Below are 16208 nucleotides of genomic sequence, written 5' to 3'. Positions count from 1 at the left end.
TCCCTCAGGGAAACTTAATGGAGAACGTACTTCAGCGAGAGTGGGAGGGAAAGAGAAAAGGAAGCACAGGGCGGTTTGATAGGCATTCTTCCTGTTTACTCTGCTCATTCCTCGGAGGGTTGGATGGAGGGAGGGAGGGATACAGAGTACACACACACACACACACCCACGCACACTACCTCCTATAGGCTTTCAGCCATTATGGTTACTCTGGATTTATCGTCCCCTGCTTGCCAATTTAATATATCATTACTGCCGACGATCTCAGTGTTTGGACTTGTCTTGAGGGGATATTTTAAACTGCACAGTCATCTTGACTTTTTCATGCTTCATGTACCATCAGCCCGTCAGTGTTTTCCCCCATATTAAAACAGTAGATTAGTCACTTGATTGTCCAATTTCCTCAGAGGTCATCTTCTTGTGCTCATCTGCTGATTTTTGTAATATAAACTGAGCCCTTTGCAGAGTTAGGCCTTTAGTCTGAGTGTACACATTTCGTGTGTACGTCTCCCAGTGTTTTGCGCGTGTGTGGATGTCGCAGGCCGCCCGCCCTGTATGTTTCTATGCCAGGCATGTGGGCAGCTGCTTACTGAGAGGGTGGACTCTAGGAGGCGTCAGGAAAACAGTCAGTCATTGCGTACACAGTCATCTCTCACTTCATATAAAGTGCCTTCAGAAAGTATTCAGACCCCTTGACTTTCTCCAAATTTTGCTACGTTACAGCCTTACTCTAAAATGGATTAAATAAATACAAATCCTCAGCAATCTACACACAATACCCCATAATGACAAAGTGGAAAAATGTTTTCCATATGTAGGGGGAAAAAAAGATACCTTATTGACGTAAGTATTCAGACCCTTTGCTATGAGACTTGAATTGAGCTCTGGTGCATTCAATTGATTGGACATGAAGTGGAAAGGCACACAACTGTCTATATTAGGTCCCACAGTTGACAGTGCATGTCCAGAGCAAAAACCAAGCCATGTGGTTGAAGGAATTGTCCATAGAGCTCCGAGACAGGATTGTGTCGCCACAGATCTGGGGAAGGGTACCAAAAACTGTTTGCAGCATTAAAGGTCCCCAAGATCAGTGGCCTCCATTCTTAAATAGAAGAAGTTTGGAACCCCCAAGACTCTTCCTAGAGCTGGCGGCCTGTCCAAACTGAGCAATCGGGGGAGAAGGGCATGGCCTATAACACTTGCTGTAGGCTACTTTTTACTAGTTAACAAAAAAAGCATGTATGTAATAAAATATATTCACCCCACCCAGTAGTGTAATCAAAACTTACCAGAAAGCATGGAGTCCTTGGCTCAGTGTAGTAGTCTGGCCTCAATAGCATCTCATTACTGTGCAAGATCTTGAGAATCAGCTGTACATGTGACTGAAGAATGCACTGTGGATGTAGAGCGTTGCAATTCCATTGAATTGGGGATAGTTAAACCAAAATATGCCACAAGACCTAGAATTGCCTTGTGTATCCCACAAAAAAGTTCACTCTTTTATAAGCTATCTTTAAAAAAAAAAATGAATTTAAGCAATATTCCCCATATTCCCAGGCTTAACTTCCCTTGGAAAATTTACGGAAATTTACCTGAACGTTTCCGACCCTTTGCAACCCTAGCAGCAATGCTCCCCATCCAACCTAACAGAGCTTGAGGGGATCTGCAGAGAAGAATGGGAGAAACTCCCCAAATACAGGTGTATCAAGCTTGTAGTGTCATACCCAAGAAGACTTGAGACTGTAATCGCTGCCAAAGGTGCTTCAACAAAGTACGCGGGTGGCTTTTAAATGTAATATTTCAGACATTTTTGCTAATTTATAATTAAAGAAATGAACGGTTTTGCTTTGTCTTTATGGGGTATTGTATGTAGATCGACTGATTGCAACAAAAAAAATATTTTCGAATAAGGCTGTAACGTAACAATGTGGAAAAAGTGAAGGGGTCTGAATACTTTCTGAAAGCTTTGTATACACATACTTTATCCTCCACTGTATTCTCCCTGTTCCTCCCCTTATTGCACCTGTCAGAGCAGGTGAGTCAGACAGGGGCATTTGGAAACATTTACAGGCTAGGAAGGTACAACAAGGAGAGTTGGACTCCAGACTACTGAGTCTCCTGTGCGTAACCTTTAACTTGCATGTCAAACTCAAGGCCCGGACCTCTAGCCCATTCAATCTGGTCTGCAGGTGGCTTTTCTGTGGGAAAACTTATCTCAGTTGACTTTGAAATGACTAAAACCAAATCAAAACTGTGTGGACCTACATTTGTGGTTGGTTTACTTTTGTCCTGCTTGCTAACAGTCATCAAAACAACTAAATCTAGACAGTTGGGAAAGCATCGAAAGTTCCAAAAGTGATGGAAAAAGATTTTTTTTTTTGCTAATTCTGAGGGCAAGGAAGTATAATAAATTAAGTGCGGCCCTCCAGACCTTGGTGAAGACCGAGTGCGCCCCCTGGGGAAATGAGTTTGACACCCCTGCTCTTACTGGTTAACTGGCACAGAGGCCCTGGTCACAAGTATTAATCCCCTGGCTACAGCACACTCAATGTCCTCCCTCTGTGATTAAGGCTGCACTGGGACCAGTGCCAGAGATACTGGGTTACCAACCATTGCCACCCCAGCTTCCCAGTAGCCTAGAGTACTGCTGCTGCTTCAGGTTACTGTGGTGTTAGCGTTACATCACCTTATGCCTGATGGCTTCTGGCATCAGAGGATACAAAAATAGTTGTTTTTCTCTCTCTCCTTTCTGTCTTGTCTCTGTGGGTTAGATGATGACAGGAGAAGGCTATTGATGGATGAGAAGTGGAGTAAATGTTTATTTTCAGCTCAATAAGATGTCTCAGCCTGTCTGTAGCTTAGGGGAGAAGAAGCCAAATCAAATGACATGACAGGAGGCAATTCCTCAGCTGAGATATTCAGGCCGTTCTAGAAGGACCTATCTAGCTCTCATTCAATATCTCATACAACACAGATTGTAGGTGCAAGTGATCATCCACATGTCAATCCACTGTCCCCATTCCTGATTTTAAGGCTTTTTGTAAAGGTACAAGTCACAGATTCATTCTAATCAATATTTAGCTTAACTATGGAACTGTCCGGATTGGTTGTATTGAGCAAACAGCTGATGACTCAGTCTCGGATCAATCCATGAATCTATTCCATGCTTCTGTAATGTTAGGGTTTTGCCCATTTTAATCCCCTTCTAAGTAGAGCAAATCTCGGCAGGAGTGTTTTGCAAGTCATTTGCATGGCCTGTAACCGAACCAAGAGGAATAGAAGCAGTAGAAACACCGGTCTTTTCTGGCAGACAGAGGTAAGACTAGACTTGCTTTTTTAACTCCAGACCTTTGCTAAGGCATTGTCTGTTTGCGTAACCTTCTAACATGGAAGGAATTATATCACCGCGAACAGGCGCCTACTTTAGTAGTCTGTCTGGCAGACTGTATAGCAGTCCAGTCCAGCTACTCTCTGCTCTACATCAGGCCACGCCTGAGGGCTACAGCCTACAGCTTGCTAATGGAGCCCTGATTGCTCCCTATATGAACAGACTGTTTTGCACACATCCAACTGGGCACTAAGCTGGACAAAAATTATTATTTATATATAAAATAGGATAATGTTTCCTGCTATAAAACTTCCATCATTTTTCCCTAACACTCCCTCCCATCACAGCAGACCAGGTGGGTGGATCTGTCATTGATCTTTGCTAGAATGCTCCAATAGTGATGATTTCATTCTGTTAGGAGTGCTCTCTGATTATGTCCCACAGGTCCGATTGTGAGTGGTCTGCCTCTGATGTTGGTGTCTGTTATGGGTCTGTCTTCAATTGGACCAAAAAACAATTATGCCAGTCCGCTGATGATACGACACCTGCTACAGCACCGATGAGTCATGATCAGGAAACGCTCTCCTGTTGGGCTGAAACACACAGCTAGATTTGAATAATCGTGGCTATTTATGGCTAATTGTTTTCCCCTTTAACCAAACATCAAATGTACCATTTATGTAGCCAGCTTGTGGTTTGATTGAAGGTTTAACTTCTTGCCACAGATATAATTATTAGGGTTGGGCGTTATCCAGTTTTATCATACCGTTTCTGTACTATATTACCGGAAGTTTACACAAGGGGCGCTATTAAACAGAATAAGTGTGTGGATGGATGGATACAATCACAAGTTTGGACACAAGGATTTTTCTTTATATTTACTATTTTGTACTTTGTAGAATAATAGTGAAAACATCAACTATGAAATAACACATATGGAATCATGTAGTAACCAAAAAAGTTTAAAAAAAAAAATATATATATATATATAATGTGACTGCTTTGCACACTCTTAGCATTCTCTCAACCAGCTTCATGAGGTAGTCACCTGGAATGCATTTCAGTTAACAGGTATGGCTAGTTAAAAGGGGTGGCAGGTAGCCTAGTGGCTAGAGCGTTGGTCCATTAACCGAAAGGTTTCTGGATCGAATCCCCGAGCTGACAAGGTAAAAATCTGTTCTGCCCTTGTTCAAGGCAGTTAACCCACTGCTCCCCGGTAGGCTGTCATTGTAAATAAAAATTTGTTCTCAACTGACTTGTTCATTATTATTGCAAGAACAGCTCAAATAAGCAACGAGAAATGACAGTCCATTCATTTTAAGACATGAAGGTCAGTCAATCTGGAAAATTTCAAGAAAGTTTAAGTGCAGTCGCAAAAACCATCAAGTGCTATGATGAAACTGGCTCTCATGAGGACCGCCACTGGAAAGGAAGACCCAGAGTTACCAATGCTGCAGAGGATAAGTTCATTAGTTAACTGCACCTCAGATTGCAACCCAAATACTTAACAGACATCTCAACATCAACTGTTCAGAAGAGCCTGTGTGAATCAGGCCTTCATGGTCGAATTGCTGCAAGGAAACCACTATAAATCGACACCAATAAGAAGAGACTTGCTTGGGCCAAGAAACACGAGCAATGGACATTAGACTGGTGGGAATCTGTCCTTTGGTCTGATGAGTCCAAATTTGAGAATTGTGGTTCCAACCGCCGTGTCTTTGTGAGACGCAGAGTAGGTGAACGGATGATCTCCGCATGTGTGGTTCCCTCCATGAAGCATGGGGGTGGGGGTGTTTTTGCTCTTTGACACTGTCTGTAATTTTATTTAGAATTCAAGGCACACTTAACCAGCATGGCTACCACAGCATTCTGCCATGATATGCCATCCCATCTGGTTTGTGCTTAGTGGGACTATCATTTGTTTTTCAACAGGACAATGAGCCAACACACACATCCAGGCCATGTAAGGGCTATTTGACCAAGACGGAGAGTGAAGGAGTGCTGCATCAGATGACCGGGCCTCCACAATCACCCGACCTCAACCCAATTTCAGATGGTTTGGGATGAGTTGGACTGCAGAGTGAAGGAAAAGCAGCCAACAAGTACTTAGCATTTGTGGAAACTCCTTCAAGACTGTTGGAAAAGTATTCCTCATGAAGCTGGTTGAGAGAATGCCAAGTGTGTACAAAACATTAAGAACACCTGGTCTTTCTCATACTCTTTTGTACAAAACAATATTTTTTAAATTATAAAAAAATATACACCAAAGGGATCTTGATCCAGGAGGGGATTGAATGTATTTGGTGTAACCAAAAAGCTTGATCGTGACATCTAGCCATCTTAGCTAGCAAGTTAGCAAATAAAAGGTATAGCTAGAGCACTGAGCTAGAGAGAAATTATTTGTCATCTTAGATTTCTTATAATTATACTTAATTTAAGTTTATAAGCAGTAGCACTTATAACTAAGGAAGGGGGGTTTATGGGTACCCACAAAACTGGTATCGAAAATCATACTGTCGACATTTCAAAATAACCCGATAAACGCTATGTCGCCCAAGCCTAATAATTATATTTTCTGCCCAGGAACAATCATGACACCATCTCAATGCCAGCTGTATGTGTGAGGTTGCTGCTGTCATTTTCTGAAAAAAAACAAAAAACTTTCACAGTCGTAGACACATAGAGGGGAGTAGACCTGAACAGTGGTTTTGTAAATGAAGATGCCAGTAATATGCCTCTCCCAGTAATCCAAAGAGTCTCTATGTAGTGTTGTGGTGTCTCTCTTATCATGCTGTGTGTTTTTGTCCTACATTTTGAATCCCAGCACCCACAGGAGGCCTTTTGATAGGCCATCATTGTAAATAAGAATAAAGGTTGAATGGAAAAATTAAATATACACACTGCTCCTTCCTCAGTGCTAGTTCTGCACTGCTTCTTCTTTGCCCTTCGGGACCAGATCACATGACTTAGGTGTTTACTTCCAAATCCTCTTCCTGTTTCAGACCCACCCAGTCTAGCCCCTCCCCTCTCCAGCTCGCTTGTCGTCGTCCCCCTCCTTCTCGCCATCTCTCTCTGACATTTGAGCTACAGAGCGAAGGCTGTCTGTTTTTAGTCTTGAAATTGTCTCAGTATCTTTATTCTTTATCCCTTGTTAATCACTGGCTGCATCCCAAGTAGGGTATCTTTCCTTCATTCCTTTCTCTCTACTCATCCCTTGTTCTCTCTCTCATGCGGTGTGTCTCTTTCATGGACTTGACAGGCAGCATAATAGATTAAGACACGCTGCAGTCAGGACTGCTGCAGGGAGAAGAAGCTGCTGCAGTGTGTGTTTGTCCGTGTGTGTCTTTGTCTGTGGCGGGAGCCTCTTAAAGGGACACCCTGCCTGCGTTGGTCAGTTGGTGGCTGGTTAACCTGCAGTGGCTCAGAATAGCATCACGGCAGCTTCCACGCTCTCCTCCCTCATTTCATCCTATTTCTGTCGCTTTCTCTTGACACTTCTTTTCATCTGCTCCTCCACTCTTCCCCTCTCACCATCTCTCTCCCTCTCGCTCACCTGGTATTAGTCTGTTAATCTATGGAGTAACGCGGTTATGTGGTCTAAAGATCTGAGTCGGTCAGTTAGGGAGAGTGGTTGAGTCATCAGTGTAGTGTTTAGACTAGAGGACAGACAGTCGGTAGGGATCTCCTTTGCAACGCGTTTCAAAACGGGAGGGAAACGCATTGCCTGTGAGTCATCATACTGGAGGTATAGCTACTCCGCCATGGTGTGTATGTGATGCGTGTGTACATTTTTAATTCATGCATGTGTTGTTGAAAGTCGATCTCGTGCATGTTTTGGCGTGTGTGTGTACCTGTGTGTTGCTGTCATGCCTGTATTAATGTCAGTTTCGCCTCTCTTGGTGTTCTTGCTTTGACGGGTTCTGGGGCGCTCACAATGGAGGCCGCCTTTCAGGACTTCCACTCTCTGTGCGTTGATATTACGCCTGTATGAACATGCGTATCTCCTCTGTGCAGGCAGGTTCGGGGGCTCTCACCATGGCTGCAGCATTTCAAGACTTCCAGAGGAGCGAGTCAGACCGGCTAAATGAGATGAAGGGTCATCTAGAGATTGCCTTACTGGAGAAACACTTCCTTCGTAAGTAACCTTAACAACTCTAACACACATTTTTTGCTTTTTATTCATCCTCCATTGCTACAGTAGCTATCTGCTTGTGCACATTAATTGGTGAGTCAGTGAGAATGGGAGGGGCTGGAGGATTGGCTGTTAATGGGGAAAGAGGATGTTGGAGGGATGGGTGACGGAGAGGAATGGATGAGGGAGTTGGGATGCTCCGTAGCCTGAGGGGGAGCACATTCAATTGTGCTGACTCATGTTTATTCTTTCTCACACACCTCTGTGCTGGGTCAGACACTCTAATGCCTCTGGCCAATGTGGCTGTCCTGCCCCATTAACCCCACTCAGGGACGGGTAAACACTGTACCAAGCCTTCACTACGGTGTAGTTGCCTGTGCTGTTTGTGTGTGTGTGCTCCCCGTGTGGTGTGTGTGTGTGTGTGTGTGTGTGTGTGTGTGGCGGGGGGGGGGGGGGGGGGGGGGGGGGGGGGGCGCACGCGCGCACAGTTTTTCTATCCACAGGTCTGCCAGTGTACCTCTCCATCCCTGAGAGTGTGAGCTAGCATTGCTGAAGCAGTATGATTAAAGCCTATTGCTGTGTGGCTGAAGCTATAGGCTACGGATAAAGCTATTGCTATATGTCCAAAGCTATAGTGCTACAGTGAAGCTAAAGCTATATGGTTAAAGCTATGGCTAAATGTACAGTGCTTAATATACACTCCCTAGTATTTATTTGGACAGTGAAGCTAAAATGTTTAATTTAGCTCTCTACTCCAGCATTTTGTTTTATGTGGCGACAGTACAGAATATCACCTTTTTATTTGAGGGTATTTTCATGCATATCTGTTTTATCATTTACAAATGAAAGCACTATGTATCTATCCCCACATTTGAAGGTGTCATAACTAAGTATTTGGATAATTCACTTAGTGTGTCAGGGCTGGGGGGGAGCAGCAGGTGTAAAAAATAAAATAAATAAAAACAGCACAGAAATAAACTTCCATAATTCATAACATACCAACTGCCTCTAGTGAATTTTTTTTATTTTGTTTTTGCAACACTCTCTCATCAGACATTGTAAGCAAGCTAATGACAATGCCTCCTAAAGACATGATTTACATCGGGAAGTTGATGATGTAAATCTGCTAGTTAGCTAGCTATGCTGTCCCAAATTATTATTTTTACTTGATTTGAGTTTGTTCTGCTGCTGACGTGCCTCTTACCAGTGGCAATTTTGGCACATAAATCTTTTTGTTAATGCATGCCAGCAAAGCCACAACGGAACACTTACATGAATTGCACTATAACGGTGGCAAACTGTGCCCACAATCTGTTAGGGCCTACATTAAAGCACCGTGGAGTCAATCCTTACCACTGCTTCACCTGGCTGTCAGCGGAGCCTTGTCTGGCATCGTTTACTGCCTTTTTTAAAACACATAGCTGATGTTGCTGACTTGCTTAAACAAATGTGGTTTCTACTGACAATTGATGTACAAACTATGGCATGAGGGACGACAAGCAAATAAGAGGCAATCTGTAATTTCGATATGACATTTTAATGAGCAAGCTCAGATGCATGTAGTGAATATAACTTTGTTCAGCACTTTTGAAATATACAGCGACGGGAAAGAGGCGACTATTCTTTCTCAATGTACACCAAGTCAGAACCGTAGGATAAATAAGGGGTGCATATAAGCAGACAATGAAAGCTCTTACAATATTCAATGATTACATTTCTCTAAAACAGGCTATAGACTACATGTGCACCACCATTTCAGAACAGTAGGCTAAGATAAGAGGGGGAAGGGACCAAATTGTTAGGGTGAAGCACTTGAGTTCCCAATTGTCTTGAACTCACTGAAGTCTGAGGTTTCCAAGTTTCCAGTTCTTTTGAATGTGGCAGAAGTCATGCTGGATTGGCAGCATGGCCAATGTATTCAACCTTTTCTGGCATGTGAATGTTTATATCCCTTTAAGCTTGGAAAAGAGACCCATAAACCTAGACTTGGACCATACACCCACTCCACTGAATAGCAGGCAAGTGATTGCTTTACAAACCACTGATTCCTTCCAAACCACTCATTGTTGAGTTTGAGATTTCCAACTTGTTGTGTAATGTTTATGGCCAATGAGCACCAATATGTTATCTATAATTTCTCTTCATATGACAAGGATAGAAAAGGATTTGCCAGTAGATCGACTTGATTCATGATGACTGCTATCTAAGACTTTGAAAGTAAGATGTTGACATGATCAGTCCAATCAAAGCTATGGTAGATGTGATTTGACACCATCTTATTTGCGGCCTATGACCTTGAGCCTTCTTGGATGGGCACTTCTAATGTAAATATATGGCAGCGTCCAAGGGGCTTGAATTTGAGCTCTCCCCATAGATTTTGCGGTGACTTGGTGTCCCCGTGAGTAACAGAACACTGAGCCAATCATCCTATTCCCTGGCTGTCCCACCACCACAGAATGCACTGAGTTTGGCTGAAACACCTGCATTTTGGAGCTGCCTTAAGAAAGCAAAAAAGAGACCATAATATTTGTATGCGGTTTTATTAACTAAGTTACTATAATCAATATTTTTGTTTGCAAATTGAAAAAACAGGCAACAGTTATTTTTTAAATTATTTTTTGCAAATTTGATGAGCAAATTGTTACATTCCGAACATATAATTTTTTTTTAAAGAGACTTAAGAGTAATGGAAGAGGGATTTGGGATGCTCCGTAGCCTGAGGGGTAGCAAATTCTATTGTTGACTCATGTTCATTCATTCACTCTCTCACACACTGTCGTGTCTGTGGCATCATTAACTGAAGACGTTTATCAAATAACTCTAATTATTACGCGATTAACTGATTAATCGTGTAACTGTAATTAACTAGGTCGGGGCACCAAGGAAAATACTCGAATTACAGTTATAATTTTCCTAATATAACTGTCAGATATAACATATTATAAGATCTGATCTATTATCTTCTTCTTGTTTTAATGATGTGTTATTACCTCGCGTCCAGTCTCATTCCAAACGTCGTAAATTGTTATCTGCACGAACCCAGTCTTCACTAAGTCATCCATACATCAATTGTCTTAATCATTTATTTACTAAACTAAGTAATTCACAGAAAGCATACAAAACAGTAGGTATCGTTAATTGTAATGGTAGAGGAATGTGCCCTAGTGGGCTAAACCGGCATGGCGGCTTGTTAAACAAAGGGTGATAAAGGGCAGCAGAGGAGGCACAACAGAGTTGATAAATATTAACTGTTGATATGCTAATCCTTTGCACATGAACGCTCACTCATTCGGAAACAATTGCAATCACATACATGCATGCATACATACATACATACATACATACATACATACATACATACATACATACATACATACATACATACATACATACATACATACATACGCTCAGTGTGTCGTCGTGATCTTTGTTGGAGAGTCTCTCTCTCTCGATGTTTCGTCGGTCTTCGCGTTCAATGACACCAAATTTCTAGCTGCAGACTAGTAAGTAATATCAGACTTGTTATTATTCTGTCGGTATCGATAGTCTAAAAGTTTAACCACGTGGTATGGTTAAAGTTCAGTAGAGGAATGCATGGTCAAACCTTGGCTCTCTCTTCTCGGGGTAGGCTGGTCTGCAGAAAGAAACCCTGGGTGGCTTATATACTGAACGTAGAAAAGGCTGTCACATGACGTCTGTGTCCCTGGGGGCGTGCCGATGACTTAGTTAAGCTTTGAACAGACATACAATTCTCTCACATTAACACTAGTACATAGCATCTCAACATATTCCAAATGGCTTTATCCTTATTCATAAATGTTATACAACCATTAGATGTAAGTCTCATCGCTGAGGCTAGTATATTAACCTTAGTATGGTAATATGGCCATATTGTCTCTAATGAGTTTCACAAAATTGTACCAAGCGGACCAGTTCGTAGCTGGATTCTTCACCGATCTTTTATACCTTCTCCAGAACATAAATGTTGTTCGGTTCCCCCGTCCTTTGAGTTGGAAGAATTCCTTTGTCTCTCTATGAAACCATTCTGTCTCAAAACTGTGGTCTGTGAGGCAGGACATTCCCTTTGGAATTTACGACCGCCTTCTGACCACAGCAGCCTGGGTAGGGGGAGGTAGGTAGGGGGATGGTGCATAGAAAAGGCCTGGTGCAGAGGGAGGGGGTTCAACTGTGCTCGCTGTACCCAGAGAGAGGGCAACGTCATGACAACACACACACAAAATAATTAATAAATGAAAAAAATCCAGCGAGGGCACTTTCTCTTAGAAAGGCAGGTGCGAGGGCACTGGTTGATTCCCATCTACATGTCAGAAGTTTAGTATTTTGGTCCCATATTCCTAGCAGGCAATGACTACATCAAGCTTGGCACTCTACAAACTTGTTGGATGCATATGCATTTTTTTTTAAATTGTGTTTCGGATTATGTTGTGTCAAATAGAAATGAATGGTAAATAATGATTTGTCATTTCGGAGTCACTTTTTAATTGTAAATAACATATTTCTGAACACTTCTACATGAATGTGGATGCTACCATGTGTCATGTCTTTGGCATCATTAAAGGTGAAGACTGTTATTTTATCAAATCAATTATCTGTGACTAAACTAATCATGTAAATGTAATTAACGAGGAAGTCGGCACCACGGAAAATCTTCACATTAAAGTAATTTTCTGAATATAACTCTTCAGATATTTTAATATCTGATCAATTAGTCTTCTATTAATTAATTATTCTTTACCTTACGTCAGTCTCATTTCAAACGTCGTAGAATTCTTGGTTATCTGCACGAACCCAGCCTAAACCATGAATCATCCATACACCAATTGGCTTAATAATGTATTTACTAACTAATCACAGAAATGCATAAACGAACAGTAGCTATTGGTTACTAACAATGATAAGGAAGATCCCCTAGTGGGCTAAGCCGATATGATGGCTTGGTGGACAAAGGGAAGTGGGTGTGGACTGAGAAAGAAGCGGGAAAGACAAAAGGGATCACTACACACAGTTTAATTATATTAATTGAAATGCTAATCCTTTGTGCATGAACGCTCACTCATTCGGGAATAATTGCATTCAATGTATATTTACGCCCATGTGTTGTGATCTTCTGTGTTGGAATCTGGTTCGTCTGCTGGAGAGTTCATCCGAGTCTCTTTGTTTCCCTGAACATCAATCTTTCGGCGGTTGTCAGTATTCTCGTCCCAGGTTTACATAATTTCTAACTGCAGACTAGTATCCAAGATTTGCTCTAATTCTGTAGGGATCGATAGTTCAACTCTGAGACTATTTCCAGCCGTGTAGCCAATGCTCCACGTGGTATGGTTAGGAATTCAATAACTACTCGCAATCACAGCTCACGCTGTGGCTTTGCTTAGTCTTGGCACTCAAACCTGTGCCACCTCAGCTTACACCAAGGTATGCGTGGTCTGAAGAGGATTTTCTCAGGAGGGGTTTTTATTTGTAACAATAGAAAAGGCGGTTCCATGACGCCAGATCATGTCTGTGCTCATGGGGCGGGCCAATGACTTAGTTAAGCTTTTAAAGTGACTACAATTCTCTCACATTAAAGGTTTAACATCACATTTCACAAATAGTTTCATCTTTACTCATTCATTTTATACAATAATTAGATGCAAACCTCATAATGGAGGCACCTGTATAAACAGAGTTAAGGTAATGTGGCTGTATTGTCTTTCATGAGGTCACAAACATGAAACAAAATGGACCGCTTACACATTCTCGATAAAACATGGATATTGTTCAATTCTCAAAATCTGTGATGTAGTAGAGGTTCCTTTGTTCTACTGTGAAACTCATTGCATGGACAGGGAGAGTCTCTTTACGGAATTTATGACGTGGGGGTTAATAAGTTGTCAACCTGCCCCCCCCCCCCCCCCCAACATGGGAGGGGGTTGTTCACATCTCTGCTAGCTAGTTCACTGAAAGGGCTAGCGTCATGACACATGATTATGGATAATCTGTTACATATGCCGGGAGTCAGGAAGCGGGTGCAGAGGGTGAGTTTTTTTTAAAATATGGAACAGATGCAAAAGAACCAACATGAGAAGTCTACTGAAGGAGAGCTGATAACAACATCTAAAGACTGATTAACACAGAGGGCTAAATAAAGGTGTGCCTAATGATGAGGCGCAGATGTGCGTAATGGTTGCCAGGTGTGCGTAATGATGGGTCGCCAGGACCTGTGGTTAGTAAACTGGCGATGTGGATGTGACAATCATGAATGAATTGTGAATAATGAGTGACAAAGTTACAGAAGCATAAATATCATACCCCCCCCCCAATTTCTTTTTCGAACCTCACTGTTATTGGTAATGGTGAGAGGTTAGCATGTTTTGGGGGTATGATCTTATGACACCTTCAAATGGGTGGACTTCAAGATGGTGCCGACGGAGATGGTCGCTTCGACTTCTTAGGAAACTATACAGTATTATAAAAATAATTCTTACATTGTTACCCAAGGAAATCTTATTACATACAGCCGGGAAGAACTATTGAATATAAGAGCAACGTCAACCAACATTACTATCAGGAATACAACTTTCCCGACTCGGATCCTCTGGAACCACCACCCAGGACAATGGATCTAATCCCAGTAGCTGACCCAAAACAACGGAGTGGCCACCTAGTCAGGCTCCATAGACGTGCACATTGCTCACTGCTCCCGAGTATACTACTCGCCAATGTCCAGTCTCTTGACAACAAGGTAGATGAAATTCGAGCAAGGGTTGCCTTCCAGAGAGACATCAGCTTGTAACATTCTCTGTTTCACAGAAACATGACTCTTTCGGGATATGTTGTCGGAATCGGTTCAGCCACCTGGCTTCTCCATGCATCGTGCTGACAGAGCGAAACTCCTCTCTGGGAAGAGGAAGGGCAGGGGTGTATGCTTCATAACGACTAATGGCGTAATCATAACAACATACAGGAGCTCAAGTCCTTCTGCTCACCCGACCTAAAATTCCTTACAATCAAATGCCGGCCATTTTACCTACCAAGACAATTCTTACTCATTCTTACCAAACTCAATGTCAACAAAACATAGGTGATCGTGGACTTCAGAAAACAGCAGAGGGAGCACCCCATCCTATCCACATCGAAGGGACAGCAGTGGAGAAGGTGGAAAGTTAGGTTCCTCGGCGTACACATCACGGGCAAACTGAAATGGTCCACCCACACAGTGTGGTGAAGAAGGTGCAACAGCACCTCTTCAACCTCAGGAGGCTGAAGAAATTTGGCTTGTCACCCAAAACCCTGACAGACTTTTACAGATGCACAATCGAGAGCATCCTGTCGGGCTGTATCACCGCCTGCTATGGCAAACTACCTGCCCTCCATGACACCTACAGCACCCCATGTCACAGTAAGGCCAAAAGGTTCAAGGACAACAATCACCCAAGCCACTGCCTGTTCACACCGCTACCATCCAGAAGACGAGGTCAATACAGGTGCATCAAAGCTGGGACTGAGAGACAGAAGCTGTTTTTCAATCTCAAGGCCATCAGACTGCTCAACAGCGATCACTAACTCAGAGGCTGATGCCTACATTGAGACCCAATCTCTGGCCACTTTAATAAATAGATTGAGCCACTTTAAACAATGCCACTTTTAAATAACGCCACTTAAATGTTTACATATCTTATTACTCATATCAAATGTATATACTGTGTTTTATACCATCTACTGCACCTTGCCTATGCCGCTCAGCTTTCGCTCATCCATATACTTATGTACATATTCTCATTCACCCCTTTAGATTTGTGTGTATTAGATAGTTGTTGGGGAATTGTTAGATATTACTGCACTGTCGGAACTAGAAGCACAAGCATTTCGCTACACTTGCATTAACATCTGCTAACCATGTGTATGTAACCAATAACATTTGATTTGACACCTAAAATGCTTTCATTTCTAAATGGTAAAATGGATATGTATGAGAATACCCCTAAATAAAAGGTGACATTCTGCTGATACCAGTTGTAATCTTTTTTTAGCATTTTCTTTTCAATATTCTTTGCTTGCTCGCTTGACCTGTGTCGCTCGCTTGGCCTGTCGCTCAGTCTGTGTGTGTGTGTGTGTGTGTGTGTGTGTGTGTGTGTGTGTGTGTGTGTGTGTGTGTGTGTGTGTGTGTGTGTGTGTGTGTGTGTCTCCCTCTGTCGGTCTGTTCTTATCCCCTCGGTTATTGTTCTCTCTGACATGATAGTTTAATTAATCAGGCGTAGTCCATCTCAGCCCTGTAGAGGGTCCTTATGAAGAGCCTGTCACACACACACACAGAGATGGATGAGAGACTCAGCATCTAATAACAATACGGTCTCATCACCACTACTCATTTAGACAGATAATATGTCCCGATGAATGTTGTCTACAGAGTTGAGTACCATTGTGTCATTGGTACTTAGCGCTCTCTTTTGTCAGGGTAATTTGCCGTTTGAAGTTCACTCTCCTGTTTGTGTAGGATCTGTATGGAGAGGGAAGGTGGACTGTTGTATAAGAATCTGCATATATACTGGACATACTCATGCATTATTCAACTCTGCTTTGTTATCAATGACAGTCTTCCATAGCTGATGTTTGAGTTAGCGTTTAGCATGCTATAGAATACTGTCACAACATGGCAGATTTGCCTTGCTGAAGGTCATAATAGAGATGTCAGGCCAGGGACTAAACACATCTACACACTTCATACTGAATGGCAGTAGGTGCCTG

The 16208-nt window shown here is 42.4% G+C and overlaps 1 protein-coding gene across 3 annotated transcripts in view; it reads left to right on the top strand.

The window, feature by feature from the left end:
- The window catches only part of LOC106609111 (GRAM domain-containing protein 4), a 75750-nt gene that overhangs the window by 17572 nt on the left and 41970 nt on the right, over nt 1-16208 (top strand). For 2 of the 3 annotated variants that reach the window (XM_082977599.1, XM_014207533.3), the window contains exon 3: nt 7343-7463. In XM_082977599.1, coding sequence (XP_082833725.1) covers nt 7343-7463 — 121 coding nt within the window. Of the gene's footprint in view, nt 1-6387; nt 7074-7342; nt 7464-16208 lie in introns of those variants that run through there. The other variant, XM_082977600.1, reaches the window with a different exon arrangement.

The sequence above is a fragment of the Salmo salar genome, chromosome 07 (genome assembly GCF_965601325.2).
Source record: "Salmo salar chromosome 07, fSalSal1, whole genome shotgun sequence".
In the NCBI taxonomy this organism is placed as follows: domain Eukaryota; kingdom Metazoa; phylum Chordata; class Actinopteri; order Salmoniformes; family Salmonidae; genus Salmo; species Salmo salar.
This window is presented reverse-complemented; position numbering and strand designations above follow the sequence as displayed.